Source organism: Pocillopora verrucosa, chromosome 8 (assembly GCF_036669915.1).
Source record: "Pocillopora verrucosa isolate sample1 chromosome 8, ASM3666991v2, whole genome shotgun sequence".
NCBI lineage: Eukaryota > Metazoa > Cnidaria > Anthozoa > Scleractinia > Pocilloporidae > Pocillopora > Pocillopora verrucosa.
This window is the reverse complement of record NC_089319.1, coordinates 22,254,675-22,280,428: the sequence shown is the minus strand read 5'-3', so window position 1 is coordinate 22,280,428 and position 25,754 is coordinate 22,254,675. Positions and strand designations below refer to the sequence as shown.

At 37.4% G+C, this 25,754-nt stretch overlaps 4 protein-coding genes across 4 annotated transcripts; 1 reads left to right on the top strand and 3 right to left on the bottom strand.

Annotated features, from left to right (window-relative positions):
- Nucleotides 1–472: 472 nt before the first annotated feature.
- On the bottom strand, nt 473–5,681 carry LOC131778307 (uncharacterized). The gene is made up of 3 exons (XM_059094717.2): nt 3,716–5,681; nt 1,938–3,145; nt 473–1,120 (listed from the first exon to the last, which is right to left on the bottom strand). The coding sequence occupies exons 1-3, from the start codon at nt 4,945–4,947 to the stop codon at nt 822–824; spliced, it is 2,739 nt and encodes a 912-aa protein (XP_058950700.2). The 5' UTR covers nt 4,948–5,681; the 3' UTR covers nt 473–821.
- A 723-nt stretch (nt 5,682–6,404) lies between these two features.
- LOC131778301 (3-phosphoinositide-dependent protein kinase 1-like) lies at nt 6,405–16,900 on the bottom strand. The gene is made up of 17 exons (XM_059094711.2): nt 16,786–16,900; nt 15,098–15,226; nt 14,770–14,812; nt 14,247–14,384; nt 13,297–13,349; nt 12,901–12,992; nt 12,597–12,700; nt 11,837–11,909; nt 11,371–11,439; nt 10,798–10,894; nt 10,192–10,270; nt 9,912–10,012; nt 9,513–9,676; nt 8,678–8,735; nt 8,058–8,155; nt 7,487–7,541; nt 6,405–7,397 (listed from the first exon to the last, which is right to left on the bottom strand). The coding sequence occupies exons 1-17, from the start codon at nt 16,810–16,812 to the stop codon at nt 7,290–7,292; spliced, it is 1,488 nt and encodes a 495-aa protein (XP_058950694.1). The 5' UTR covers nt 16,813–16,900; the 3' UTR covers nt 6,405–7,289.
- Nucleotides 16,901–16,973: 73 nt separating this feature from the next.
- LOC131778312 (SUMO-conjugating enzyme UBC9-A) lies at nt 16,974–21,733 on the top strand. The gene is made up of 7 exons (XM_059094723.2): nt 16,974–17,153; nt 17,271–17,334; nt 17,513–17,532; nt 17,854–17,926; nt 18,463–18,572; nt 18,862–18,941; nt 20,114–21,733. The coding sequence occupies exons 1-7, from the start codon at nt 17,088–17,090 to the stop codon at nt 20,175–20,177; spliced, it is 477 nt and encodes a 158-aa protein (XP_058950706.1). The 5' UTR covers nt 16,974–17,087; the 3' UTR covers nt 20,178–21,733.
- A 133-nt stretch (nt 21,734–21,866) lies between these two features.
- On the bottom strand, nt 21,867–25,378 carry LOC131778329 (DBH-like monooxygenase protein 1). Its single transcript, XM_059094746.2, has 3 exons — nt 25,046–25,378; nt 23,395–23,544; nt 21,867–22,814 (listed from the first exon to the last, which is right to left on the bottom strand). The coding sequence occupies exons 1-3, from the start codon at nt 25,307–25,309 to the stop codon at nt 22,566–22,568; spliced, it is 663 nt and encodes a 220-aa protein (XP_058950729.2). The 5' UTR covers nt 25,310–25,378; the 3' UTR covers nt 21,867–22,565.
- Between the last annotated feature and the right edge of the window lie 376 nt (nt 25,379–25,754).

The following is a 25,754-nucleotide window of genomic DNA, read 5'->3' as shown; positions in this document are numbered from 1 at the left end:
AGTAGAGTCTTGTCAAGAGACAGAAAACTGGCCTCAACACAGTCACCCTCCTATGTCTTCAATCCATTATTGATCATCAAGAATTTGGTGTTCTAACAATTTAGCCGGAGTCTTGTCTCCCTCCATACATTAGTCACCCATGCATGTCTCTTCCCAAAATTGTTTCTATCAATTTGTGCTTTTTCGATAGTTTGGAAGATGAAGGAGAGAATTCTCTGCCCTATGTTCAATAGCCTGAGCTAGTTTATATTCAGACATGGCTCTTGTTACTTTACACTGCACCTCTGGAACTACATCTCTTAATGAATACCCTCTATGGGGTAGGTATTCCATACATGGCCTGCCAGAAGTGGCATGCCATGTGATCCTTTTAGTGGAGCAAAACTCAGTTCAGAGAGGCTTCTGAACATGTAATGAAGGATCTGGTTACCTTTTTGTTGTAGTAATTGTTTAAAATGAACCTAGATCAAAATGATTGTAAACTTTTTATTCATTTTACTCCATATACAGTTAATAATCATAATCCTGAGACAGTGAAAAATACAGTTTAAACTTGTTTGAATTGACTTCAATCTGAATTCCATTCTATAACATAAACGTATAGTTATTACATACTTCCTTCTGTTGTCATGAGCTAAATATTTCAAATTTTCTAATATCAAAATAATAGGAAACTCCAATGAACAAAGCAATGTCCACTGTTATCATGAAAAAAAAATATAAATGAACATAATATCTTTATCATACCATAATTACTGAATGTATCTTGCAGTCTATTTTTACAATTCATTTAGAGCAAAGCTCTTGAATTGGGGAGTAAATTATTTCCAAACTCTTGGAAAATTGAAAGAATCCATCCCTCTTTTAGTTTGATGCTGCCTGGTATCTTTTGAAACACCTTCAAGAAGTTCAAAGACAGCCTCCATTGGCATTTTTCTTATTTCTGTCACATGTAACGAGTGACCTTTAGAAACAAAGCTGACTGTATACACTAGATCCAAGCCTTCATCAGAATCTCTAATCAGAGGCTGCGAAACAATGTGAGGAACCAACCGAAAACAAGGATTGGCTTTCTTATCACCTGCCCTGGTCTTAAACAAGCTTTTGTAGTCATCAGGACCTGAAAAAGAACATTTAGAACCCACAATTAATGTTATCAGACTAGTGTTCTTGGCAAATCAGTCATGCATAGGGCTCACACCTGCCAATTGTAAATATCAACCTTGTGTATATAGGTCAATTATTGTCTCAGAGTCATCAATCAGTTTTATTAGTTCATACCCCTTTTTTAAGTAAATAACAAAATTACACAAATCTCGTTTGACTGTTTCATCATTAAGAAACATTCTTAGCATGTAGAGCAGGCATGACTTTGATGAACAAAGTTCAGTATTCTGGGTGAATATCTTAGCTGCCACCTTTGATTTTAATAAATGGTCCAAAGGAAGGAGAGGGGAGGGGTAGGGCATGGAGGAGAGGTTAAAAGTCTCAAGAAGTAAAATAACTCAAAGACCATAACCAGTTTGCCAACCACCATCTTGGCATGTAAATTGGCCATAAAGGTGATTGATCTAAAAAGTGACAGGGATAAAAATCACATTTGTAATGAAAATAACTCTTATTTTTAAATCATTATCTAGTTAAAAGTTTGTTGTCTTGTCAAAAAACAAGGTTCTATTGATATGTAGGGGGTGTAGATGTGTTAGAAATGTGGCCAAAGGGCAAACTATATGAACCACAAGCTCCTTACTCCAGCAGCATCATCTCTATTTAGCTGTGAAATTCTTCCTTCAACAATTATCTTTAACAAGTGAAACAATGAAAGTATTAAAAAAATGTTTAACCTCCAGAAATTCCTTTAGGTGTGGTTTTAATGAAAAGGAAGTAGTCTTCCACCCCATGCCCCCCCCCTCCCTAACCTCTGACCCAGCTCTTACCCAAATATAGAGGATCTTCCTCTGTTATGCCAGCCAACAGCTGTCTTCCATCAACAGTCTTCACCAAGAGAACAGCCACATAAGCATCTGCAATGTCACCAAAATGTTTAGCACACTTGGATCCTCTTGGTAAGGATGTCACTGATCGCTTATGATAGGATGGTTTTTCAACTGTTTCCAACTTTGAATCTTCTTTTCTTTGATATTCTGCATGTAATTGCTGAGTGACAGTGGATTTCCCTGGCAAAATTTTTACCTCAATGTCTTGGTTTTCCATCCTGGACTGCTTTCCAGGGAAGTCCTTGAGAATTTCTTGCCTGGATTGCAGGGATGAGGAATCTTTTGATGCTGATGCAAGGAGTGCCCTCTCCTTTTTATTGTCAAATACAGCCTCCTCTTTCCTATGATTGGTCAAATCACTCAGTTGCTCTTCCAGATCATTGCGCACATGTGGATCTGCCTTGACTTCAATATTCTCCTCTCCACTGACACCTTTATGCCTTGTGTCCTTTGTAAATGGAATTGCATGCTCCTGGAAACCCCCCTGATGTAAAACAGAAGGCTTCTCTTTCCTTGCTCCAAGCCATTTTCTGTCAGCTCTTTCCTCTTCTTTCATTGACCTGAGAGGCTTTTTTGCAGCAAAACTGGGATTATCAATTTTCTTTAAAATGTTCTCTAAAAGATAAAGTTCAAATTCCTTTAGGGCCATGTCATCACTGTTAACTTTGCTGAAGTCCTCCTGGTTATGAAAACTAGAATCATCACCAAAGTCATTACCTATCTCTTCTGGAGATATAGGAGCTGCTTTTGTAAATAACCTATCAAATTTGTTTTTCTCAATTAAATCTGAACTAACTGAAAACAACTTTCTTGGTTGTGGTCTTGCATATTTATCATTCATCATTAGACTGACATCACCAGAATTCCAATCATTCACTTGATGTGAAATGTCTCTGGATTTTCTGGATTTAGAAATCAGTGTCACAGCCTCAGGCTTTGGCATCCAGATCACAAAAGCCTGTTGGGTACCACTAAGTCCTGGTACAGGGACTGGTGCCACAGCAAGACCAGTCCTGCTATGAAAAGACCAACTTGTCTCCCCTGTGCGACCATCAATGACTAGCAGTGAGGAGGAACTGTTTGTGTGAGCAACAAACAATCCAATATCTGTCACATTTTCTTTAACAGAGTGCGGAGTTGAAAACAACCTGGCATGAAAAAGAAAAAAAAAACTTGTATTTCGCATTTCTGGTATGATAATCAAGCAATAAGCATGCTGTACTTTAGTTTGAAACATTCAGATTCAAACCCTGGAAAGGGTAACTGAATTGAAATCTTGGAAAGGATACTTTATTCTTGCAGTCCTGTGGACAATGGCTTTAAATAATTACAATCTAACTGCACTATAACCCTGTCAAACTCCTAAAGAGGGGGAGGGGAGGGGTAATCTAAAGAAGAACACAATAATGAACCACCTCACTAGCAACACTTCATTGGTGGCAAAATTTAAAACAACAATTTGTGATGACCATATATACTGCAGCTGTGATCAGCTTGCAAGCACAAGGAGAGGTAATTTTGGAGTAGACTTTGAGTTTCCAGAAACAAATTTCAAAAAGGGTAATTCTGTTACTTTTAAGCCAATACAAAAAAACAAAACACCATGGTCACTTTCTAATCATATGGAAACAGGATTGTTTTTAACCATATTAATTAAACAATATGTCAGGCTATAACAATTCTATGCAATAGTTGAGTAACAAAATTGAAACACTTACTCGTGAATAACTGCATCTGAAGGTACTACCATTCTCCACACAACAGCCAAATCAGTGCCATTCATGGCCAGAAGAGAAGTACCATTCTCCCTGATTACAAAAACAACATCTTTCACCCCATTACCATCCAAATCTGTCAACAACGGCTGGATTAGGAAAACAGCATCTTTAAGAATGCTGATGAAACCAGTGTGTGGGTCTGGTACATGTTTTCCCCACGCTTCTCCTGGAATTGATTTTGTTGGCTGGGTTACTTTCTCAAACAAATCGTGAACTGACATCGCCCAAAGTGATGTTGTATTTGTCTTGTGTGCTAATGTACCAACAATAACAAACTGTTGTTTACTCGGGAGAGTGTGAGCAGCAAGGATATTACTGATATTGTGACCTCCAGGCAATGGTACAGGGTTGCCAAGAAGTTTCCCTAGTTTTCCAGATACCAAATTGATATAACCTTTACTGTTACCCATGGGAAGGTCACTGACGAAAACAATGTCTTTTTCACCATCACCATCAACATCACTGACAAATTTAATTGAACCAACTTTACCACTAAATGATGATTTCCACTTGGTGGTTCCATTCTCTGGGTTGAAAAAAACAAGATTTACTTTTTCTTCAACGAACAAACAATGTTGGTTGTTTTTTTCATCAATGCCCTCTGTGGCATTTTCACAAGCCAAAAGTCCAAGGGAGGAATTGCGACTGAAAACCCACAGACTATTACCACACGATCCATGCAGGGCCAAAAGACCACTGCCGTGACAATCTTTGTAATTACAAAGTTGGCTCAAGAATGAAGAATTTGTTGACTCCATCGCTTTTATGTCAAATTCAACTATAACGTCTGGCCTACCATCTCCTGTCACATCAACCAAGGAAGTCACAACAGGAATAATACCACCAAATTGGCGAGTCCAGTTCACTGCTGTCAGTTGCCCCTTGCCAGGACAGACTGGGAGCTTCTGACATTTTGGTTTATGACAAGGAAGAAGAAAAGCAAAGGCGAATATAGTAAACACACATAGCAACAATGCGCCTACCAAGACGATCCGACGTTTCAAGGACAGTGGTTGTTTTTCCGCAGATTCCGACGGCTCTTCGCTATCGTCAAAGAGAGATTTTGCGTTACCAGTCCATAAGTTTCCCTGTGTATTTGCATCTCCTTCGAGTTCCTCCGCTGATGAGTCCATCTCCACCAGAGGTCTGGAATCGGTCGATCTTGTGGCCATTTGGTTGAAATTGTTTCAAACGAAGTTGTCAAAATTAGCCTCTCGAGAGACGATCGATTACCGGTAAAATTGGAGATATTTAAAATTCACTCAGATCTTTTCTCCAAGTAAGCAAAATTTCCTTTTTCGTAAAGTTGAAAAGGCTGATAACGAGCAAATCAAAGTTTCATCAGCTGTAATACAATACCCACTGTTTATCACAAACTTTGAGTCAGCATAAATTTTCCAACCACACTGAATGAACGCTACACTGTGAACTATTAACTATCACTATTACATTAAACAAACTCCTTCAAACAGCTGTTCTGTTCCCCCAACACTGAGTTAATTGCCTCGCCAAATAACGCACACAGTAATTGTGCGCGTTACATAAGGACTCAATTTTCAATATGCCCTTTGAAGGAGAAACTCTCTTCGCCGCTAAGTCCCCTTGTGTTTCGATCCTTGCATCAAAGAAAACCGCCTCCATTTGACGTCAGTTGGTAAAAATTGCCTTTTAGAATCACCGCTTTCTCAGTGTGTGCGGCATTGTGTATTGTTATCTCCTTTATCTCTGTTTTGTGGGACTTTACACGATCAGCTGTTTTACCATCTGTTACTAATCGCCATGTTCACTTTCTGCCAAAACAATACTAACTAGGGAGGAGTGAGTGGGCAGTCCAAGGTAAAAAAGAGGGGTTGGGATGGGTTACCGAATGGCATATAGGGTTTCTGGCAAATCTTCCGTTAATCTTCCAGTTCATGTAAACAATTTGACTGTAGCAATAGTCCAAATCATCAGGGGAGTCATTTGAAAGAAATCATCCGAAACAGCTCATGTTGGCCGACAGCCTTCTTTTTTCGGACCCTTCCGTCTAATTTCAGACATTTCCGTCCGATTTTAGACACTTCTGTCCGATTCCATACACTTTCATCCAGTTTCGGACGCTATCTCACGCTATCGTTTACTCTCGTCCGACTTTAGACACTACCGTCCGTCCATTTTCGAACACTTCCATCCAATTTTGGCACGCTATTGCCTGATTTTGGACACTTCGGTTGGCTTTGACTTGAGGTAGAAGAGCAAAGAACACAGCATCACGATGGAATATGCGGTAAATATAAATAATCACCTTAGAGTAACCTTTAAACGTGAAAATGTGTGATTAGCTTACTCGGCACTCTGAAAAGGTGGAAACATGAAAATTTGGAAATTTTGAACGCCATCGTCCGATTTTCGACACTTCCTTCCGATTCTAGACACTTCCGTCCGTCCACCTCTTTTTCAATCCAACATCGGACGCTATCGTCTAATTTCGGACAATTCCGTCTGCTTTTAGGCGCTTTCCTCTGACTTGCAGTGACCGGGAAACAAATATTCCTCTCTACAGCTTGGTTCGCCAGTGGTTCTCTTCGGCAGGATAGATTTGTCAGCCAAAAATATAAAGAAATTAAAAACTCAAAATACATCAGCAACATAAGTTTCATAGCTTTTAATCGTTTATTTCTTAATCAAGACTTAATTCATTTTTTTTTGTCGTTTTACAATCTTCTATAGTCACTATAGTAGCGTTTATTTATGTATGTAGACTTTGTAGAGAACACATGGATCAAAATCAAAAGAAGATTCCTTAACCTAATCTCTATTGTAGTCAGATAAGTGTTTACTCCAGTTATTAGATTCCAGCACAGCCGTTGTTCAGATAGTCACGTAATCAGCGTCACGTGATGATTGTCACGTAAAAAGTGCTGCATGCGTTTAGAGTTGCTAAGCGTGACTATTCAAATAAGGGTTGTAGAGGACACTATTTCAACAGGAGAACGACATAAACTTCAGTGAAATGATAACATCATTAATTTGAACCACTTTTCTGGTGAAGGCACAATCCGGCCGTTAATATTGTTAATATTATTTTACAAGCGTTTGGAGATTAGTCGATAATAAGACCATGAGACATTCTTACGATATCAACAAGTCTTTCTAGATCGACCTGTGATGAATGTCCGTGAGAGTTTGAATAGAAGTTTTCTGGCAGCAATCTCAAAAACTATAAAAACTAAGTTCAATGAAGATTTCTCAAGCTCAGAGGAGCCTGGTACCGAGTCAACACGAAAGTAGACACAAAACGAGTCAGAAATCGAGAGGCAAGGTTGGCGGGAAAAAAAAGTAACCGCGTGATGCCAAGAGCGCGAAAATTTGAGTCACGCGAGAAATATTATATTGATGGAAAGAAAGAAAAAAATCTCGCATTCTAATTAACTCAAACAACTTATATAAAGATAGTTTCTGATATGATTCGACAGTCTCTGGAAAACGACTCTGAAAAGAAGTTTAGATTGTTCGTCTTTCATGAAGTACAAACTTAGAGTTGTGTTGTATCTCCGAAGTAAACGCGATGGACTTCTTCAATCTTTTTTACCCAATCCATGGCGTATCCCGTGTGATCCTCCAAGTAATAAATACGTTTAGGCTGTAAATAAATTGTTTACGTTCGTTAGTCTGGAAAGAGATTCCAGTTCAGAAACTGGCTACTTTAATGCAAATCAGAATACGGCTTACCGTATGAACGAAGAAAACGTTGAAGTTCTTAGCTTCTGGTCTGAGATCTTTTGTCCTACAGATGATACAAGCATTTGTTTTAATTAAAATCAATCGGTTCCAGTGGTGGCTTTTCACCTGTCTCCATATGAGATTCCTTGAATGGAGAGGACCCTTCTGTAAACCATTCTTGCGACGATGGTATCCTCAATAGATATCACTGCTATTACTACTGTTAACCCTTACTGGATATGTTACCTCACCGACCCCACCCACTGGGCCCAACCTTGAAATACCGGTCACTTTACAGAAAAGTATCACTGGATTTAACTAAGTTCATGTCCTCGTTTAAAGATTGATAAATCTTTCTTCCTTCGACAGCAACATTCGAGATCACTGTTCGTCGTTTCCAATTAAATACTCTTAACAAAACGGCGAAATGCCTTCCACATATACACAAGTGACACCATTACTTAAGTTGTAAGTCTTTTGATCGACGCCAGACGAACACTACACGTACTACAGGTTCTGGAGACTCACCTATTTCAATACATCTAACTGAACTAACTTTCCAAAAACTCTGAATATTTACCATGGAATCTCTCCCTTCAGAACCATTGCCTGTGCATCAACGTAATATAGCCGCGGACCCTCTGTAAGAATCAGTGTTCTTTTGCGAGGAAAGAGTCCCTGATAAAAGAACAAAAGTAATGATAATGATCAAAGGGGTGAAGATGTTTAAACCGGAAAGAGATGAAAATATCCACGTTATCTTGGGTCCACAATACTGCCTTTAACTCACGGCTCAAAAAGTTGATACAAATTTAAAGTCTCCATTTAGTATCCATATATTGCACAGCGAAAAAAGACAACGAGAGGTGGCAAAATAATCAGCTGTTGGGCGCTAACATTAGAACTAACAAACAACGATTATGTTCAAATTACACATCATAGAAGACAGAGGCGCCTAAGGGCAGGTAGCCTGCATTCGCTCACATTGATCTCTTTGCGTCTGTTTGCCGAGTATTCTAGACCGTTACAGAGCAAAGTAAAGCAAAAAGACTAATGCCATCCAAGATGAACTTTGCACTAAACTGAAAACTTTTCGAAACAAATAACCAATATACTGCCGTGCAAAGAAGCCGCAAAGTTTATTTCGGTCAAATAACTGAAATAAAATAAATAAATAAAAGCACTAACCCACTAGCTTACCTTTCTTTTGTCCACCACACCGGTCTTGATAATGAGATTATTTCCGACAAATTGGTGCCTACAAGAGATAAACCACAGTAAAAAATAAATCATGTCTGACACACTACCTACGAGTACTGGGCATCAAAATGGTACAGCAGTCGATCGCAAAATCGGAAGGTACGAGGTCAAAATGATTGTGGGCGACTCAAAATAAATAATACCTTCGTCATTACACTCTCTGAAATTACGCACCCAGGGATGGGATGGATTGTTCAACGACTTATGTTGTTCCAAATCAGGATGTTTTACGCACCCTGGGTTTGTTCAACTACTCAAGTTGTTCCAAATCAGGATTTTGTACGCACTCGGGGTTTGTTCAACAACTCAAGTTGTTCCAAATCAGAATGTTAACACTTGAGCACCCGCAGCATGTTTAATCTTTCCACTCCCAGGACTGACCAAAAACGAATTCCTTCTAACAGTATCAACGAAGTGAACGTGAACGAAAGTGATCCTCGCAGTAATGTGCACTACTTAGGCAGTAGTGAAAATAAGGCCTGAAAAAAATTCAGGCCTATACGGGATTTGAACCCATGACCTCTGCGATACCGGTGCAGTATCAACGAAGTTTTAAGTAACGAGGTGATGACAAAAAAGAAAAATATAACTTGTTTGATGTAACAACCAATCCTCCGAACCAAGATTATTACAAGTGTAAGGAAGTCAGTCAAGAGTCAAGGCAGTATTCTCCTTTGGAGTAAGACCACACTAAACATCATTACCAGGGTGGGGGGAGGGGAAGAGATTCGCTAGATGGCCCAAGGACAACTAAGTGTCATAACAGAACTCTCACCAAGGTGATTCTTTCTCCTGCTTCGCTAATCTTTCCTCTCTCTCGCTTTCCGTAAGATTGAGAATGTTCGTAGGGCCACTTGACCGTGGAGTTTCATCGGACAGGCCAAATCTTGCCAACAGCTGGTCATCAAACTCGTCACTGTCGCTATCGTGAAGGCTCAACTAGTATGTGAAAGAAAGAAAAACACATGAGAATCCTTTCGGACACCACAATCAAACAGGAAGAGTTAAAAGAAAGTGCTTCATTAAGACTTCCCTCGAACAACAGAGAAAATGAAAAAAAAAAGAAGTTTCAGACGCATGGATGTCCACCAAGTGAAACAGGACAACAGGCAGCCGCACATTTAACCAGTTATCGAAGGTGTATTTTTAACCCTGAGCGCTGCTTCCCTCTAACCTTGAACTTGCTCCGAAGGCCTTCTTCGTTCGTGCTTGTTGACGGCAGATATGGTAGTAAATCTGGGGGTGTCTCATTTGGCAAATTCTCCCAATCGATTCCTAAACGAGGATTGAACAACAGATTCTCAGAGCTAAAATTATGAGAAATGTCTGACAGACAGTTAAGAGAACTTATGTTTGCATCTTAGAGGTGAGAGCTTAATAAGTGGAAGTTTCTTATTAAGCAATCTTAGGAATTATAAGGGATCTACTAAACAAGTACCGACGCTCTTTCTTACCTTCATAAAATTCGTGACTTTTCAATGAAGGAAATCCTCCTTGCTCATCACAGCCAAGCCTCAATTTTGGATCTAATATCTACAGTCAATTCAGGACCTTAATAAGTTGTTTTGCAGTAAATAATTTAAGAATACTGTCGTCATTAACATCATAAAAAGAATTGTCATTGATCTGGTCAAAAACCAAAAAATGGCTACTTCTGTAAACATGTACACTCAAGTATCTTTTATTAGATGGTGTCCTAAACTGTGTCTAAAATTGGACACCAATGTGTAAACTAAAACACTAGTGTCTAAAATCAGAGTCCTGAGTCAGACACTAGTTTTCAAAAACAGACAATAGTGTCTAGAATCAGACACATGTGTCTATTATCAGACACTAGTGTCTAAAATCAGACACTTGTGTCTATTATCAGACACTAGTGTCTAAAATCAGACATTACTGTCTAAAGTCAGACACTAGTGGCCAAAATTGGGTGGTACTGTCTAAAATCAGACCTTAATGTTGAAATGATGCCCTGCAGGAGAGGAACCTGAACACTTTTCCTGTGTGGTATCAATTAACTATTAGGTACCCATCAAAGTAATAATAAAAATTATTCTCACCAATAAACTCTGGACAAGACTTTTTGGAACTTCAGGAAAACCACTTGGAAATTCATAGTCAAGGGCAATAATCTTTTTGAAAATCTGATACTCATTTCTACAGAAGGGAAAGAAATAAGCATCAGTATGGGTACTACAGATGTTAAAGAACAGAGGCAGGAGGTACCTTTCACATTCCTCCTCCAAAAAGAGGTGCATAACTAAGAATTTTCAGAGAGGGAATCACAGAACTTCTGCACACCTTCTGTAAAATGGCACTTTTTGAAAAGCCTGAATCACAAGGTTTATATGGTGTTGACTTAAAAAAAATTATCCAACAACAAAGGGTGGGTGGGGTCATGGGACTAAGGTCGTGGGTCATGGGTTTTCCTCAACTATACCCTTGAAAACACATCTTTTTGTAATAGCAATACTGAATACAGAAAAAAACTTAAGTCAGCTTTCATGTCAGAGAGCTCACAACTATCATAAGATCTTTGAAAGGATCAACCATTTAATACAATTTCATACTATTTGCCAGACATTTTAGAGTTGGTTGGTATATAATCATGTAAAGCTAAATAATAGAGTTACCCAGCTCTGAATGGCGGCAGTCCAGATAGAAGTTGATAAATAATACAACCTAAAGCCCAGAGGTCAGAGCTGAAAGAACAAACAATGAATTTTTCTCAGTGCTCTAAAATGATTGTAGACATCATTTATTAATTGAAGTTTCATGCTAAAACTCACATGTGTAACTAATTGGACAGCCAAAATAAGTCCTTCATGTAGTGAAGAGTTATGAATACATTTTACAGATGCTGTATGACACCATGACACTTAAATATTTTTTGACATTTCGTTGAAAACTTACTGTTAATCCATTTGGCTGTTTGTTTGTTTATTGTTTGTTTGACGTACAGAACAGAAAAGAGGAATGTGGCTATTTTGAAATCAAATTAATTGAAGTGGTCAATGAATCAAATATTATAAGATCAAATTATGATATAATTAATTTTGCTTAAAAGTCTTTCTGTTTCAGAAGATTTGTTTTTCTTACCTTTTAACTGCTCTTTTGTCTGTTAAAAGCTCGGGTGAAACATACTCTGCTGTTCCAACAAATGAATTTCTCCCTGCAACAATTTAATTTTAATAACAGTTCTGTTTATCACTGCAGGGGATTCATTCAAAAGTTTCACCAGAACTTGCTGGTGCTACCTCAAGTGAACGAGCAATAATTGATTTATTTCAATGGAAGGGATACAGTAATCACTTTTTTCATTTTCTCCGAGGTTTTCACGAGATCTTTACACCATGTCAAAGAAAATACAGCCAATCCAAACACAATAGAGGTGATGTGTTTCAGACAGTGTTAAATCTGGCCTTACCATCTTATTTCAGCTTAAATTAAGTTTAAGGTGTCACTATTAACAACTTAATAGTGACAATATTAACAAGAATTCTGTGTATCTCATGTCTAAATCTCATGAATTAGTACACATTTTAAAAGAGTTAAAACTGTTACCAAGATCATAAATAACAGGAAGCCAGTTCACAGCCATACCAAATGAACTCTGTACATATATTGCATTAATCATGTTTACCACTTTTATTTTTCTTCTATGGCACTTTATGCCATAGGATATCACCCCTATTTTCTAAACACTCTTTGAATATTAACAGTTACACACAGGAGTAACCAGTCCCCAAGTCATATTCAAAAAATCTGTAAAATTATTTCCCACTATAGAAGCAGGAACTTGATAAAAGGAAGATTGCCAAGAGGCAAGAGAAATGAATGAAAGTTTAAGTTTTCTAACCTTTTTCGTTAACTTCACCATCACTTAGAATCTTAGCTGTACCAAAGTCAGTGATCTTTATGTGCATGTCTGCGTCCATGAGAATATTTTCTGGTTTCAAGTCCCTAATAACAATCAAAGGAAACCAAACTGTAATCACATTTTCATTGGAAATAATCCACAAAAGTTGTAGAGATGAAAGAAGACTCCTGCATATATTTATTCTTTCAAGCAGAAAAAAAGGTTTGTCATGTTTTGATCGCTTGATAATTTGAAACAACTGTTAGTATTTTATTTTCTCTATTAGCAGCTGTAAAGATAGTACCTGTGAATGATTCCTAATCCATGAAGATGTTCCAAAGCTGACACAACTTCAGCAGAATAAAATCTTGTACATGTCAGGTCAAACGAGCCCAGCTGCAGAAAAATGGTATATCAGGATATGGTTCACATGAAGCATAAGTCAAAAAGTGGTATTAATGAAACCACAGCACCCAAAATACAAAGTGTTCCAAGGGAAGAAAACCTCTTCAGAAGTAACATTTTAGGCACACATTAATGCTGATAAAGTCTGAGCGTATTATTAGAATCATGTTGATTACAACTCTCTAAATTGAAGGACTAATTAATTGTGCACAGAATATTTACCTGCCTTGTAAATTAAAGTTATTCCCAAGCAAACAAGCAGTAAATGTAAGTAATACTAAATAAATATGACTACCTTTATAATATAGGGTAACAATTCTCCTTTCTTTGCAAAGCTTAAACCAAAATCTGTGGAGGCCAAAGCTAAGGAAAATGACCTAGTAATTTTAAATTCAAATATAACCAACAACAATAATAATTTCATAGTGATTTTCTTTCATGTGATTCGCCAAAAAGTACTCATTATAAATATCCATACATTGTGGCATGCAATGACTCTGTGTTGTTGAACTTGAATAACAACCTAAAACATCAGTGTTATGTTGAAGAGATGGCCAACAGCTCTATCAAATGTGGATCAATGTCAGTATCTGAGAAACTGCACACTTACCCCTCTCCAACCCAACATTAATCCTTACTTGTTATTAGTTGATTTTGGTTCGGTTAGGGAAGGGATGGGTACCCAGTTGTTCAGCTACTGAATCTGATCCCAAAACATCAACTGCCGAAAAGAAACCCTGGCAACGTTCAAAGAAAAATTTTGCATTAATTCCAAATAACACTTTATGTTAACTCTTTAACACCTAAGATCTGATTGTTAATTCTTCCATCAAGCTACTACACATTTCCATGTAAATTAATTACAAGAATTTGATATTAAATTAAGATAACAACTTCTACCTGATAAGTCAGAGTATTCTCATTACATGGATAATGTTGGATATTAAAGGGAGAAGTTACATGTTAATCACTTTTGGGAGATAAAGGATTAACCCTTTACACCTTAACATCAGTGTTCAAATTCTTCATACTGTTCTCTGTACATTTACTAAGGCGCTGACGAGGAGAATTTGTTTAACAATCATGAGTTTCTTTAGTTGCTAATCATTTCCTTTATCCTCACACATTAACATGTGATTCAGTGGTGATATTGTAAGGAGAAATTAGATGCTAGTCACTCTTAGGGGTTCGAGGGTTATGTAATACGTGATATCTTTGTTCAACAGTCTTGAATGAAAAGGATACAAAGCTTCTCTTTATCTTGAAATGTAAAATATAGTCGAACAAAGAATGGGTGGTTGAGTCTACTCAGAACTTCTTTCTCTCTGGACACATATTGCACTTTTTTTTCACGTATCATGTGTCTTTTCTCCAGAACTTTCACTATGGGAGGAAGAGTGTAAGAACACTTTTGGAATTATGTAACCTTCAAACAAAGAATCATTATGATAGCACACTGTGGCTAAGACAGAAGAAGGAAAACAAACTTTGTCATCAATGTAAATGTAAATTAAAGCCTGGTTTTCAGTGGAGACGCAATCATAAATGCAAGTAGAACAGCAAGTATAACAGTTCTTGATTCACCAAAGAAACAATCTCAATACAAGGACAAGTGCAAGTCAAAGAAAAAAGAAAAATTCTGATCCTTGTGCTTGAGCCTGAGCTGTTTTCACTGCAAATGGGAACTGTTCCAATTGTGATTGTACTTACACTGCTGATGAAAACCATGCTTCAAAGAACACAAACTTTTAAGCAATAATAAACTTACTGGCATATTCTTTTCCTGTACTTATTTCTCGCACAACATATACCTGTTATGGAAAGACAGAGCTTATTACCATACCACTGAAAGGCATGTGGGTTGCCAAGGAGGGGGGGGGGAAGAACGAAAGGGGAGAAAGGGGGTAGGGAAAAGGGGGGTGGAGGATGTCAAAGCTAAGAATTGATCAATGTGCCATGCATGAAATACTTTCTTCCTGTTTATGTCAAAAATGTTACATTTACAGTCCAAGATTCTTTTCAATGCAAAAGTAACTGTGATTTTTTCAGCAGAGGGAGGAGGCTCAAAACTTTAACAAAGTTTCTGATAAACTTACAGTTGAAAATGACCCTTCACCAAGAACCTTTCCAAACTTGAAATCTTCAGGCTTTTTTTTCTTCACAGCTGGAGTTGTTGAAGATGTCGGTGATTGAGGATTAGAGGATGAAGAGCCTGAAGCAGCATTCTGTAAACAGACATAAGAAAAATATTTTGATTCCACTCACATTTGATAACATATAAACAACAGGTACTTTTTACAATCACTTAATGACCATGTCCTTCCAACTGAGAAGGGAGTTTTCTTTCATACAATTTTAACATAATGAAAGAGCTACAAATATGGAACCTTCAAAATACTATGTTTGACAAGTTTTGAGGAGCTGGGAAATATAACAAAACATTTTCACAAGTCAAGTAACTGTTCTAAACCATGCAGTAACTGTTCATCACTGATTTTCCAGGAGAAAGTAGTCAAGAAAAGACTACTGTCCAGAAACAGTGACTGACATTAAGTATTGAGTTAAAACATGCGAGAAATTCTACCAAATTCCTTGATGATGTTTGGAAATCATTGCTAGTGACTAGAGCAGACCATCTTGACCAATAATTTCAGATTACATAGCAAAATTTTATATCTAACAATAACAGTTCATGAATTGACTAATGTAAATTTTTAACTGCACTTTGTCAAGACCTATTCCCTATCAACACCTTCTTCTAACAGTTGGTTGGCTGGGACAAAAAAATTGTTCTAGTTTTCCAAGGTCATTGGTGGTTCTCCATTCTGTCTGCTGCACAATTTTTATGATAGAGAAAGATGTCTTTTTCATCCTGTCACGAGCATGGGACAAAGAAAAAATTCTGAAACGCCATGAGGAATCAAACCTCAGACCTTCAGATTCCATGCTCCAACGCTCTACCACTGAGCCACAGAGACTCCACAGTGGGTGAGGTCTATTACAAAGTTCATATGACACACGTCCTGCATACTACTAGGATCAGCAATGTTGTTAGCGCAATGTTTGTAGATAGAAATAAGAGAGATTCCATAAGAACACCATAAGAACATTCCTACAATGTTAGTTTGGAGAATTTGGTATTAGATCAACTAATAATCTCATAATTTATATTATCACTTGTCCGCTTGATATTGTATTAAGATTGTACAGAACAATTCTGTCTTTGGCTAAAGGGTTAATTGAACAGTATTCCAATACATTTTCTTGTTGATTGCCCATCCCCGTCTTGAATGACCACAAAAAGACAATATCAAGCGATTAAATAAAGTTCTACTTAACCATGATCACATGAGGTCGATTAAAATGAATCAACAATCAGAATCACTTAAACCAGATTGAATTATTATGTCCTTGTTCTAGGTACATTACTCTATCCATTACACCAAGAAAAATGCAACTCAGAACTAATCTGAAATATATTTGAACCGATAATAATTCACAACTGAAACATATACATCAGAATATTTTAATTATCATTTTACTCTGAAGGGACAAGATGCCGATGAAAACCAAAAGAAAATTAAGGATGAAAACTGAAAAATTAATGAATTCCCTGAACAACAAATTATCGAATTTTTCGGTAAACTTTGCTGTGAGGTTACCGATTAACCTAAGAACAAACAATATAAGAATGGCATCAACGAATAACAAGGAAACTGTCGTCTGATCGGTAACGAGAAAAATTACAAATTATTTGACATTTTCACTGAGATAATGGACTTACCTCTCTTTTTACCCCATTTTCTGCCATATCTGTGGGTTTAAAAGGCTAAAAGAGCAGATGAAACATTCTGAAAGAAGAAAACTATTTTTACGGGAGGCTTTGTAGAAGACGCAACCGCTGACCTGAGAAGGAATGGGTTCTAATGTTTGCAGCGCGCGAAGTATGTCACGTGATCCATCGAAAGAAAAAGTCGTAGCTGACAGTGATTGCATGACTTCTGTACAACGTCCGATTAGTTTTTGCGTTTTATTGTCTTCCTTTGTACTGGAAATTCGACTCTAGGAAATTGATTTCGTGTAGCTATGTCTGGCATTGCTTTGGGCCGTTTATCAGAAGAGAGAAAAGCTTGGCGTAAAGACCATCCTTTCGTAAGTTACGCGGCATTCCCATTTCCTCTATTTATGATTATGATAAAATGCTTGAATAGATCGATCTTACCAAATGAATTGACTTTGTTTTCTAATCGAAAGTATTTTTGTTTGTAGGGATTTGTGGCCAAACCGCTCAAAAATCCTGATGGTACTCTTAATCTGATGAACTGGGAATGTGGTACGTGAGATGTACAATTTATTCGTGTCTGATTCACAATCTCATCCAGCCAAAGCTTCTGAACTGATCCGTGTACTCGACATACCCATGCCACACTTTTTATTGATAATCATTAAGAAAATAAATTTTTATTTGCTTCCCCGATGATGATTATACTTTATTTCTGCTTTGTCTACAGCGATCCCTGGAAAGAAAGCGGTATGTATCTCGCGATTTTAGCCAAATTGATTAGACTTCTCTCATCTCGTGTCTCTAACATCGTGAAGGGTGCTGTCATTTTTGTCTCGGTATTCAAGGATCAACGAGAATGTTTACAAGCTTTGTTATTATATATAACTCGATTTATTTTTTTCAATTTTTCGAAAAATTAATTTGACAACTGTCAACAGATAAGGTGTAAGTTTTGATCGTTGAGATATTATGTCTGACTGTTATAAAACTCAATTTGACTGCGGTCGCGGAAAAAGCCGGTTATAGGCGAACAACATTCTAAGATGCTGTACATTTACTGCGTTGTAGACTCCATGGGAAGGAGGTTCTTTCAAACTGAAGATGATATTTAAAGACGACTACCCATCCTCTCCACCAAAATGTAAGAACTTTGACCTTTTGGTAAAATATGTTGTTATTCACGCCTCTGTTCTGGTCTGTTAGTCTAAGGGGAACGACGGGAAGAGTGTGTAATAACATAGTTATTTGCCTCATTTATTTACGGCACTTACTAGTTTTCAAGAATTTCGTCTGGGTCCCAATAATTTATCATAATTTTTCTTTCCAAAGAATGTGCAATTTCATCATATTGAGATTTGAAAACTTCCTTTTTCTTTCATGTACTTCCTGTTTTTGACAAAAACAAGTTTGCATATATTTTAAATTCATTTTAATCTGACTGTAAAATTATTCCAAAAATTCATAACATTTTGTTTAATTTGTGAAAAGATATATTTGAAACGGGTTAAAATCCATCTGTAATGTTTATTTGATTGGATGTCAGTGGAAAATTAAGGTTGTGCTTGATTAAATGGCACAGATGGAAGTTTAATTGCCAATAAATGCCAATCAGCATGATATTTTAAGGCAGCTATGTTAATAAGTTTCAATGTTTTGTACAATTTCCATTTTTTGTAGGTAAATTTGATCCCCCAATTTTCCACCCCAATGTTTACCCATCTGGCACAGTGTGTCTGTCTCTTCTGGATGAGGAAAAAGACTGGAGGCCTGCAGTCACTATAAAACAGGTAAATAACCAGTTTCTTCATCACATGGAATTAAATTAATACCTGTGAATTGATGTTATTTAAATGCTCATGTCTGCTTTGAGTGAAATGTAAGGACAGTTTTTATTACTGTAATTTTTCTGTAACTTCTGTTGTGTGATAATGTTATCTTCCTTTAAGTTTATACAAACCCTCATGTCTAGTCATCTATAAATAATTAGTCAATTGCCTCTCCTTTTTCTCTTCATTGGTTTTGTTTGAGTAATTTCCATCATTTTTCATCTTCATCTATTAAAATTTAACTTCTTAGATTTTATTGGGAATTCAAGACTTACTGAATGATCCAAACATAAGAGATCCTGCTCAAGCAGAAGCTTATACCATCTACTGGTAAGAACTTCCACCCTTGAACTCCAAAGATTAAATCAGTAATTCCCCCTTCTTAGCTTTATACATTTCTTTGCAAACGAGTAGAGAGGATTAGAAATTATAGGCAGATAAAACCCCCTCAGCTGCTTTTTGTTCTATTATGTGACATGTTTATACAAAAAGATATTCAAACTTTGCAAAAAATGTTGCTGGTAAGTGATCTCTTGTAGTAAAGCTATGAGTAATTTGGGTGATGTTCAAGGGCAGTAGAACTAGGATGTGTTGATTAGGACCTAGCTCATGTACAGACTTCTACTGCTTCCAAGTACTGTAGAAGCTCATGAAATTAGACATCTTCAAGATGCAAAAACATTTTTTGTTGCTGGAGCTGGCTGCTTGTGACAGTGGTACTGGTAGGCGGTCTCCAGAGGTGTAAAAAATAGATGATGGCTTGAAAATAAAAATACCCAGCTGATTGGTGGTGTGAAATAGGGCCAGATGTAAATGAGAAGAAAGCCAACACTAAAACAGTGCTATGCAATGAGTGCACTGTGAAATCATCGTGACTTGCAACAGTGTCAAGTTGACTGATTAAAATTGATTCAGAAGTTGATGGGATTTCCTTTTGGGTGTCCACCATAAAAAATTTTATAGATGAAGCAAACATCTTAATTGCAAGTCTAAGATGTAGTGGTTTACAAGAGTGTGTGAATATTGAGTTTGTCTAAGAGTTCAGACTGACTATGTGAAAAGGAACTGTCCACTTATAAGACAGTGTGGGAGGAGAATCACCCTGTGAGGGTTAATTGTCTTTTTAAAGAACACAACATGGTGACGCTGGCCAAGGATTGAACCTAATGGCCTAATCCAGAGTCTAGAATGCTACCATTAGGTTGGTGCATCTGCTGGCATTAGCTCGACGGTACTTGTTGTACAGTAAATGAACTGGAGTCCAACTGCTTTAACTGAAATGAATTAACCACAATTACAATATGTGATATTTAAATATATACCTTTGTATGATACAGGATTTCATTTAAAATGCCTGCTTTCTCCTGTCTTTCTCATCCTTCAACTAGCTTTGGTGATAATTTTCTGCTCTTTTCAGTTAAATATAAAAATGCTATAATGGGAACATGTTAAACATTGGTTTCTGTAAAATTGATATTTTTGTTTCTTAACTTTACTTTCAGCCAAAACAGATCAGAATATGAGAAACGAGTTAGAAGTCAAGCTGCAAAGTTCTCAAGTACATAGTGAATAAAGAAAAATAGAAGACACTTCGCTAACAGACATGTGGTTTAATAATGACTGGCACAAATTGGATTTATTTTTTTCTCCATTTATGAACTGCAATGGGGAGTGGAACAAGAATTAATCCATAACTGCTTTAATACCACGGCTGTTGTTGTGAATTGGAAGGAGCTATCGTGTCTGTTATAGTAGGAAGTTTCACAGTGTACAGTTCAACTAACTTATGCTACAAGACGGATAAAGTTGACCCTAATCTATGTTAGTTTTGTTTAGGCCTCTCTGTGTAAGGTTTGGTTGGGTTTTAATGGCTCTAACTATTCAGGGAGAACTATCAGATGACACTCTCTGATCCCATTGTCGGGTCATTATTTATCACCTGGTGGGGTGGAATGATTTTAGTTGTGTTACAACAAAAGTTACCTGATCCCCCCTCCCCTGAAGGCTATGTAGTATACTAAAGATCCCCCTCATTGGCAGTTAGTTTCCCAAGGTGCCCTTCCCCCATAATGCTCTGTCAAGAATGACTGTTAACCTCTCCATACCCCCCCTGGAAACTGTGTTCCTCCAGAGAAATCCTCCCACCCCCTACCCCCTAACCCCCCCCCCAGGTGATAAAAAATGACTGGTCCTCAGTTCATTGTCTTTAATTTTGTTATGGATCATTTGACTAAACCAAAGGCACTAAATGAGATAAAACCAGAAGCCAAATGACCAGTGATCTCCTGATTTTTTTTTTTTTACCCAATCCTTTTCAATTCTTTATTTTGTTTCATTTAGGTAGGCTTTTATTTAATCTTGAGTTGTAAATGTAATCAGTAGTGCAAAGCTTTACTGTGTTGAGTGCAAAGTATCTGTTTGTAAGAATCCAATGAAACCTGAATTGTTGGGTTATAAGAAGTCAAAAAATACCCCAATGCACCAATCATAATGCTTTAACCCTTTAACTCCCAGTTCTTAGTGATTAACATGTGACTTCTCCCTATAATATCCATACATTAACCAGCAAGCAGGTAATAAGAATGCTCAAACTTATCGGGTTAAAGTTGTTATCTTGATCTAACACTAAATTCTTGCAGCTATTACACACGGAAATGTGTAGCAGCTAGAGGGGAGAATTAACAACCAGATCCTTGGGAGTTAAAGAGTTTATGTTGACGACTGCTAATGATTGGTTCAGTCAATGGCTTTCATTTACAACTTCAAAAATTTACTCTTCACTTCATTACAAGTGATCTAAGTGCTTTCCACCAGACCTCTGATCACTTTGAGTGATACAAGATTGAAGAAGCGTTCTCTACCCAATGAGAGTTACAGCAACTGTAACTCCATCATCAGTGAAAACCAGCATCAAAATCTCTAATCTTGTAAAGTAACTTATTTTGATAGAAAATCCAAAATTTCACAAAATATGTATCACATAACTGTAATTCTGTCAGGGATTCTTATTAATACTCCCAAGGATTGCTTTTGGTAGGTAACTTGTATGTCTGTGCTTATTTGGTACACTGAAATCAACTGATCTTATTTCTTTCTGCTGCAATATGCATTTCTTGTGCTAACCAGCCCTTGAGTAATGTTACTAAAGATATTAAAACCTCTGTATACGACTAGCAAGACTTGTGTCTTAAAGTTGTCACTGTAGAAATGTAGCATCCTATGAAGGGGCCTATACAACTTAAGTAATGAGAGCAATAGGCTGAACATGATGAATTTTATTCCGTTCGTAACGTTTTGTGGAGTGGTTAACCTTTGACCCTTAAGAGTGACACCATCTAAATTCTCCTGGAAATATTACCCATGAATCACAGTGTAAGGTCAAGAGAAAAAGGGAAATGATCACCAACTAAAGAATCTCTTGATTGTTTCACAGATTCTCATTGTGAGCACCTTAGGAAATGTATAGGGAATAGTATGGAGAATATGCAGGTTAACTGGATAAGGCATGACCTTGACTCGTTGAAATTTTTTGGTGGTTCTTAACTTATTTGATAGGTCAATAACACATCAAAAATGTTTGATGGGAAGTTTTCCTTCTTTTGTTTCTTAGAAAAGAACCAAAACAAGGCATGCCTATCCAATTTCAAGTCTGCCGTGGAAACCAAATTGGTCTTACTATTTAGACCAATCTTTATCATCCAAAATTCTAACACGAAAATAATATATTGGCTTAAAAAGAAAAAGGAGAAGGCAATCAGAATTCCTGAAAAAAAAACGTGAAGCGATCTTTACCAATTGGCGAAATGAGCACAGAATGCCTTTGAATGAGACTAATTTTGCTTCTCTAATTTGATGTAAAAGCAGTGAGATTGTCCTTCTTGGGCGGGCAGGTGCCTGTTGAACTGCTATAGCTTCTTTTATTTTATAATTTTTTTTTAATGACCCAGAGCTACTTCAAAACATAAGTGCTGAAATTGCCAAGACAGAGAGCGTGAAAGCACTGACAACCACTTGAACTGCGGAGGATTCTGGGTTTGGCCGTTCCCTGGTCATGACGGCCGGAGGTGTTGACGTCATTTCCACAGGCGGGAAGACAACTTGCATGGCTTGTTCTGTGTAATTTCTGTTTGTGTGGTATGTAACGACATTATCTGCATCCGAATATTTATGATAAGCCCACACAAGGAACACACGAGTGGTCTCCTGCAACGTAGAAATAAGACGTTTGGAAAGAACCATGTTACGGACTGATTTTGCCTTTTGTAAAAGCTAACGTAGATTTTGTCGTCAATTTGATGAAATCTCCTCCATGCTTATCCATCGTTGTTTTTTCTTTGTAAATAACCACCTATTCACGTTTTTCTATTTTACCAAACCAATATTTTGTGGTTTCCTCAAGTTAAAAATAATTTTGCGACGCGCAGAAAAACGAACCAAAATATCATATTCTTCCGATTCGCAGGACACCTCACAAACTAACATCACATTACTTTGCAGATTATTCAATTTTGAAGGGTTATTCCATGGATGGTTAAATGAGAAAGATACGCATAGAGCGCAGATTCTCTCTACCAAATTCTGAGTTGCACTTAATTCACTACAAAAAATAGAGCTTCGAAAGAAATTAGTTCTGCTTCGTCATGCATCTGCTCAATGATAGGACGCTTAGACCCACTCCCCCTTCCCATGGAAGGCCTGGTACTCAGTCTACTTAGCGTTTGGTTCTTCGACACGCAATCGAAAATCGCTCTATTTGAATTACAACTTAAGCTAAGATGCTTACGTTAAACTGGATGTCTTTACTGTCGTTTGTCTCCAGCGGTCGTCGGAAGCGTAAGGTTGTAGTGCCATTTTGTTCTTCAGCACTGTCCAGTATGTAAATTTGCGGGTCCGCATCCAGGGTAAGTTTCCCGAGGCCACTGGTGTGGTAACTCTAGAGGTTGTGAGTGAAAACTTTTTAAATTCTTTTCACAGAAAGTAAATATAAACATTAATATGATAAAAATGCTGGGAGTTACCCCTTTATAGTTGCGTGGAGAGTCCTAATAATATATTCTGAAAATTTCAAGACAATACAACTAATGTTTTGATGGTCTGAAAATACTTCACATACACAATGTTTCCGTGATCTAAATCATCTCGTGGACAATATCTGCTGAAGTGCTGATTGCAGGCTTGAATGCGAGAATACCAGAGCGAGAGGCGCAGGTATGATTAAAAAAAAGAATCAAATGAGATTATTAGTCTCCGGGTTTTTCCGAGCGATTAAGATTTACACCTGACTAAGTTTTAAAAAAAAATTGCCGGTTTCCGAAACTAATTTTGTTTAACAACCATGACGAACCTGACAGCAATACAAAGCAAATTTGAATTTCAAATAAAGGATTACAATCGCTTCACTCCATAGTTACTATACTTTGATGAGCGTTTGAAACAGGACCATGAATTTTAACCTATTCATATCATAAGTAAATATTTTGAAGCTAACGCTGGCTGCACAAAACCAACAGAACTCAAAAAGACCGTCTGGATTGAAAAACGAATTTTTTGTGAGAAACAGGTGGTGTCCCAGATGTTTTCCACAGCGAATTTGAGTTAGTATTGGTTAAACAAAATTGTAAATTAAATAGGAACAGGAGACACTGGATTTTGTTACGAATTGATCATATATGTAAAACTGCAATAAGAGCAATATTGCAGAGGATGAAGCCTGTAAACAGAATTCAGCTGAGCTTCGACTCGGCTCGAACTTCATCTGCGTTCTTGCTACAATCAATGAAGAACACATGTTTAGAGCAAGGGAAATTAAAAGGGGCCTTAAGCGATCAGGATGGCAATGCTCAGGAAGATGTTGACTAAAAATTAGTTTGCATTTTTAGTTAGAATTTTGCGAACGGCTGGATATGTTAACTGTCTTTATCGGTGCCACACCTAAACTTCAGCGTAATGTTTATGATCAGCGTTGAGTTCCAGATGGAGACGTAAATGATGCGCCGTCAGAATTTCCTTCTCAGATCTCGAAAGTTTTGGTGATTTCACGTTGTTGTTTTGCAGAGGACGGCTAAGAAATGTAAAAAGTTTTAAAACGAACAAGCTGAGTTATTGTCCTGCCCGTTAGATCAACTGTTTGGATACCTTCTCATTGCAGTCGCTTGGTTTGCTTACGGTCCCTATTTTAGTCGGATCTCTCTCCCGGAAACGAAATCAGTGATCAGGAGTTTGACCCTCTGTGTCTGATACTAAGCTTGTCAAACACTTAAGGAAAAGAAGGATCGACACAACTGATCCAAGCAGTATGTGGCAGTGCTATGTGCTAAAATAAACCTGTAGTGCACATGGCCTGTCTCACTGACGAGCTCTCTAGGGGTCACTAAGTAGAACATCTGGGGATAAATCTTGCACATCTTAAAGAATGAAAAAAAAAACAAACTTACATTGAAATAATTCTGTCCGGAGCCATTTGTGCCTCCCACCACAATAGAATAGTTCTGCATGTCTTCTGGCGTAAAGGTGAACCCAAAGGCAACATAACCTATTGCATTGGCATTAACTTCAAACTCTAACTCTTCCGTACTTCTGTTGTGTGTCCACGATACGTTAAAATTTCCATCGTCAAATGACATCTCATGCATTGTTTGGTTTTGGCCATTTGCATTGGAAGCAAAACAAGCTAGGAAGGCTGCCATTGAGAGCCACATCTTGGAATTTTTGCCTTAGTTAGCCAAAACTACTCGCCAAATGATGCAAAGTTTATCACTGCATGTTTTTTTATGAATTTCTTCAACGCCTCAATACCGCATATTTGATATTCGGAGCTGTGACACAGTTATATTGAATGGAAAAAATGAGTTTCAATAAAAATAATTTTTATTTCAAGTGGCGTTAATTCTAAGAGCCTGGAGTCATTAAGTCTACAGAAATAAATAAAAAATTCAATTTGTATATTCCACACAGTAGAGTATATCCAGTAGAAACGTAACAATCATGAGAGATTGATACTTTACGAAGCCCAATATTTATCCGCATACTTGCCTCTTTTTCAGAACTTAGGCCTTAGTCACATTGAAATCAGACAACATTTCTTTTTAACCATTTACGAAATTCCAAGAGAAAGCTCGAAGACACGGGGACACCAGCGGTCTA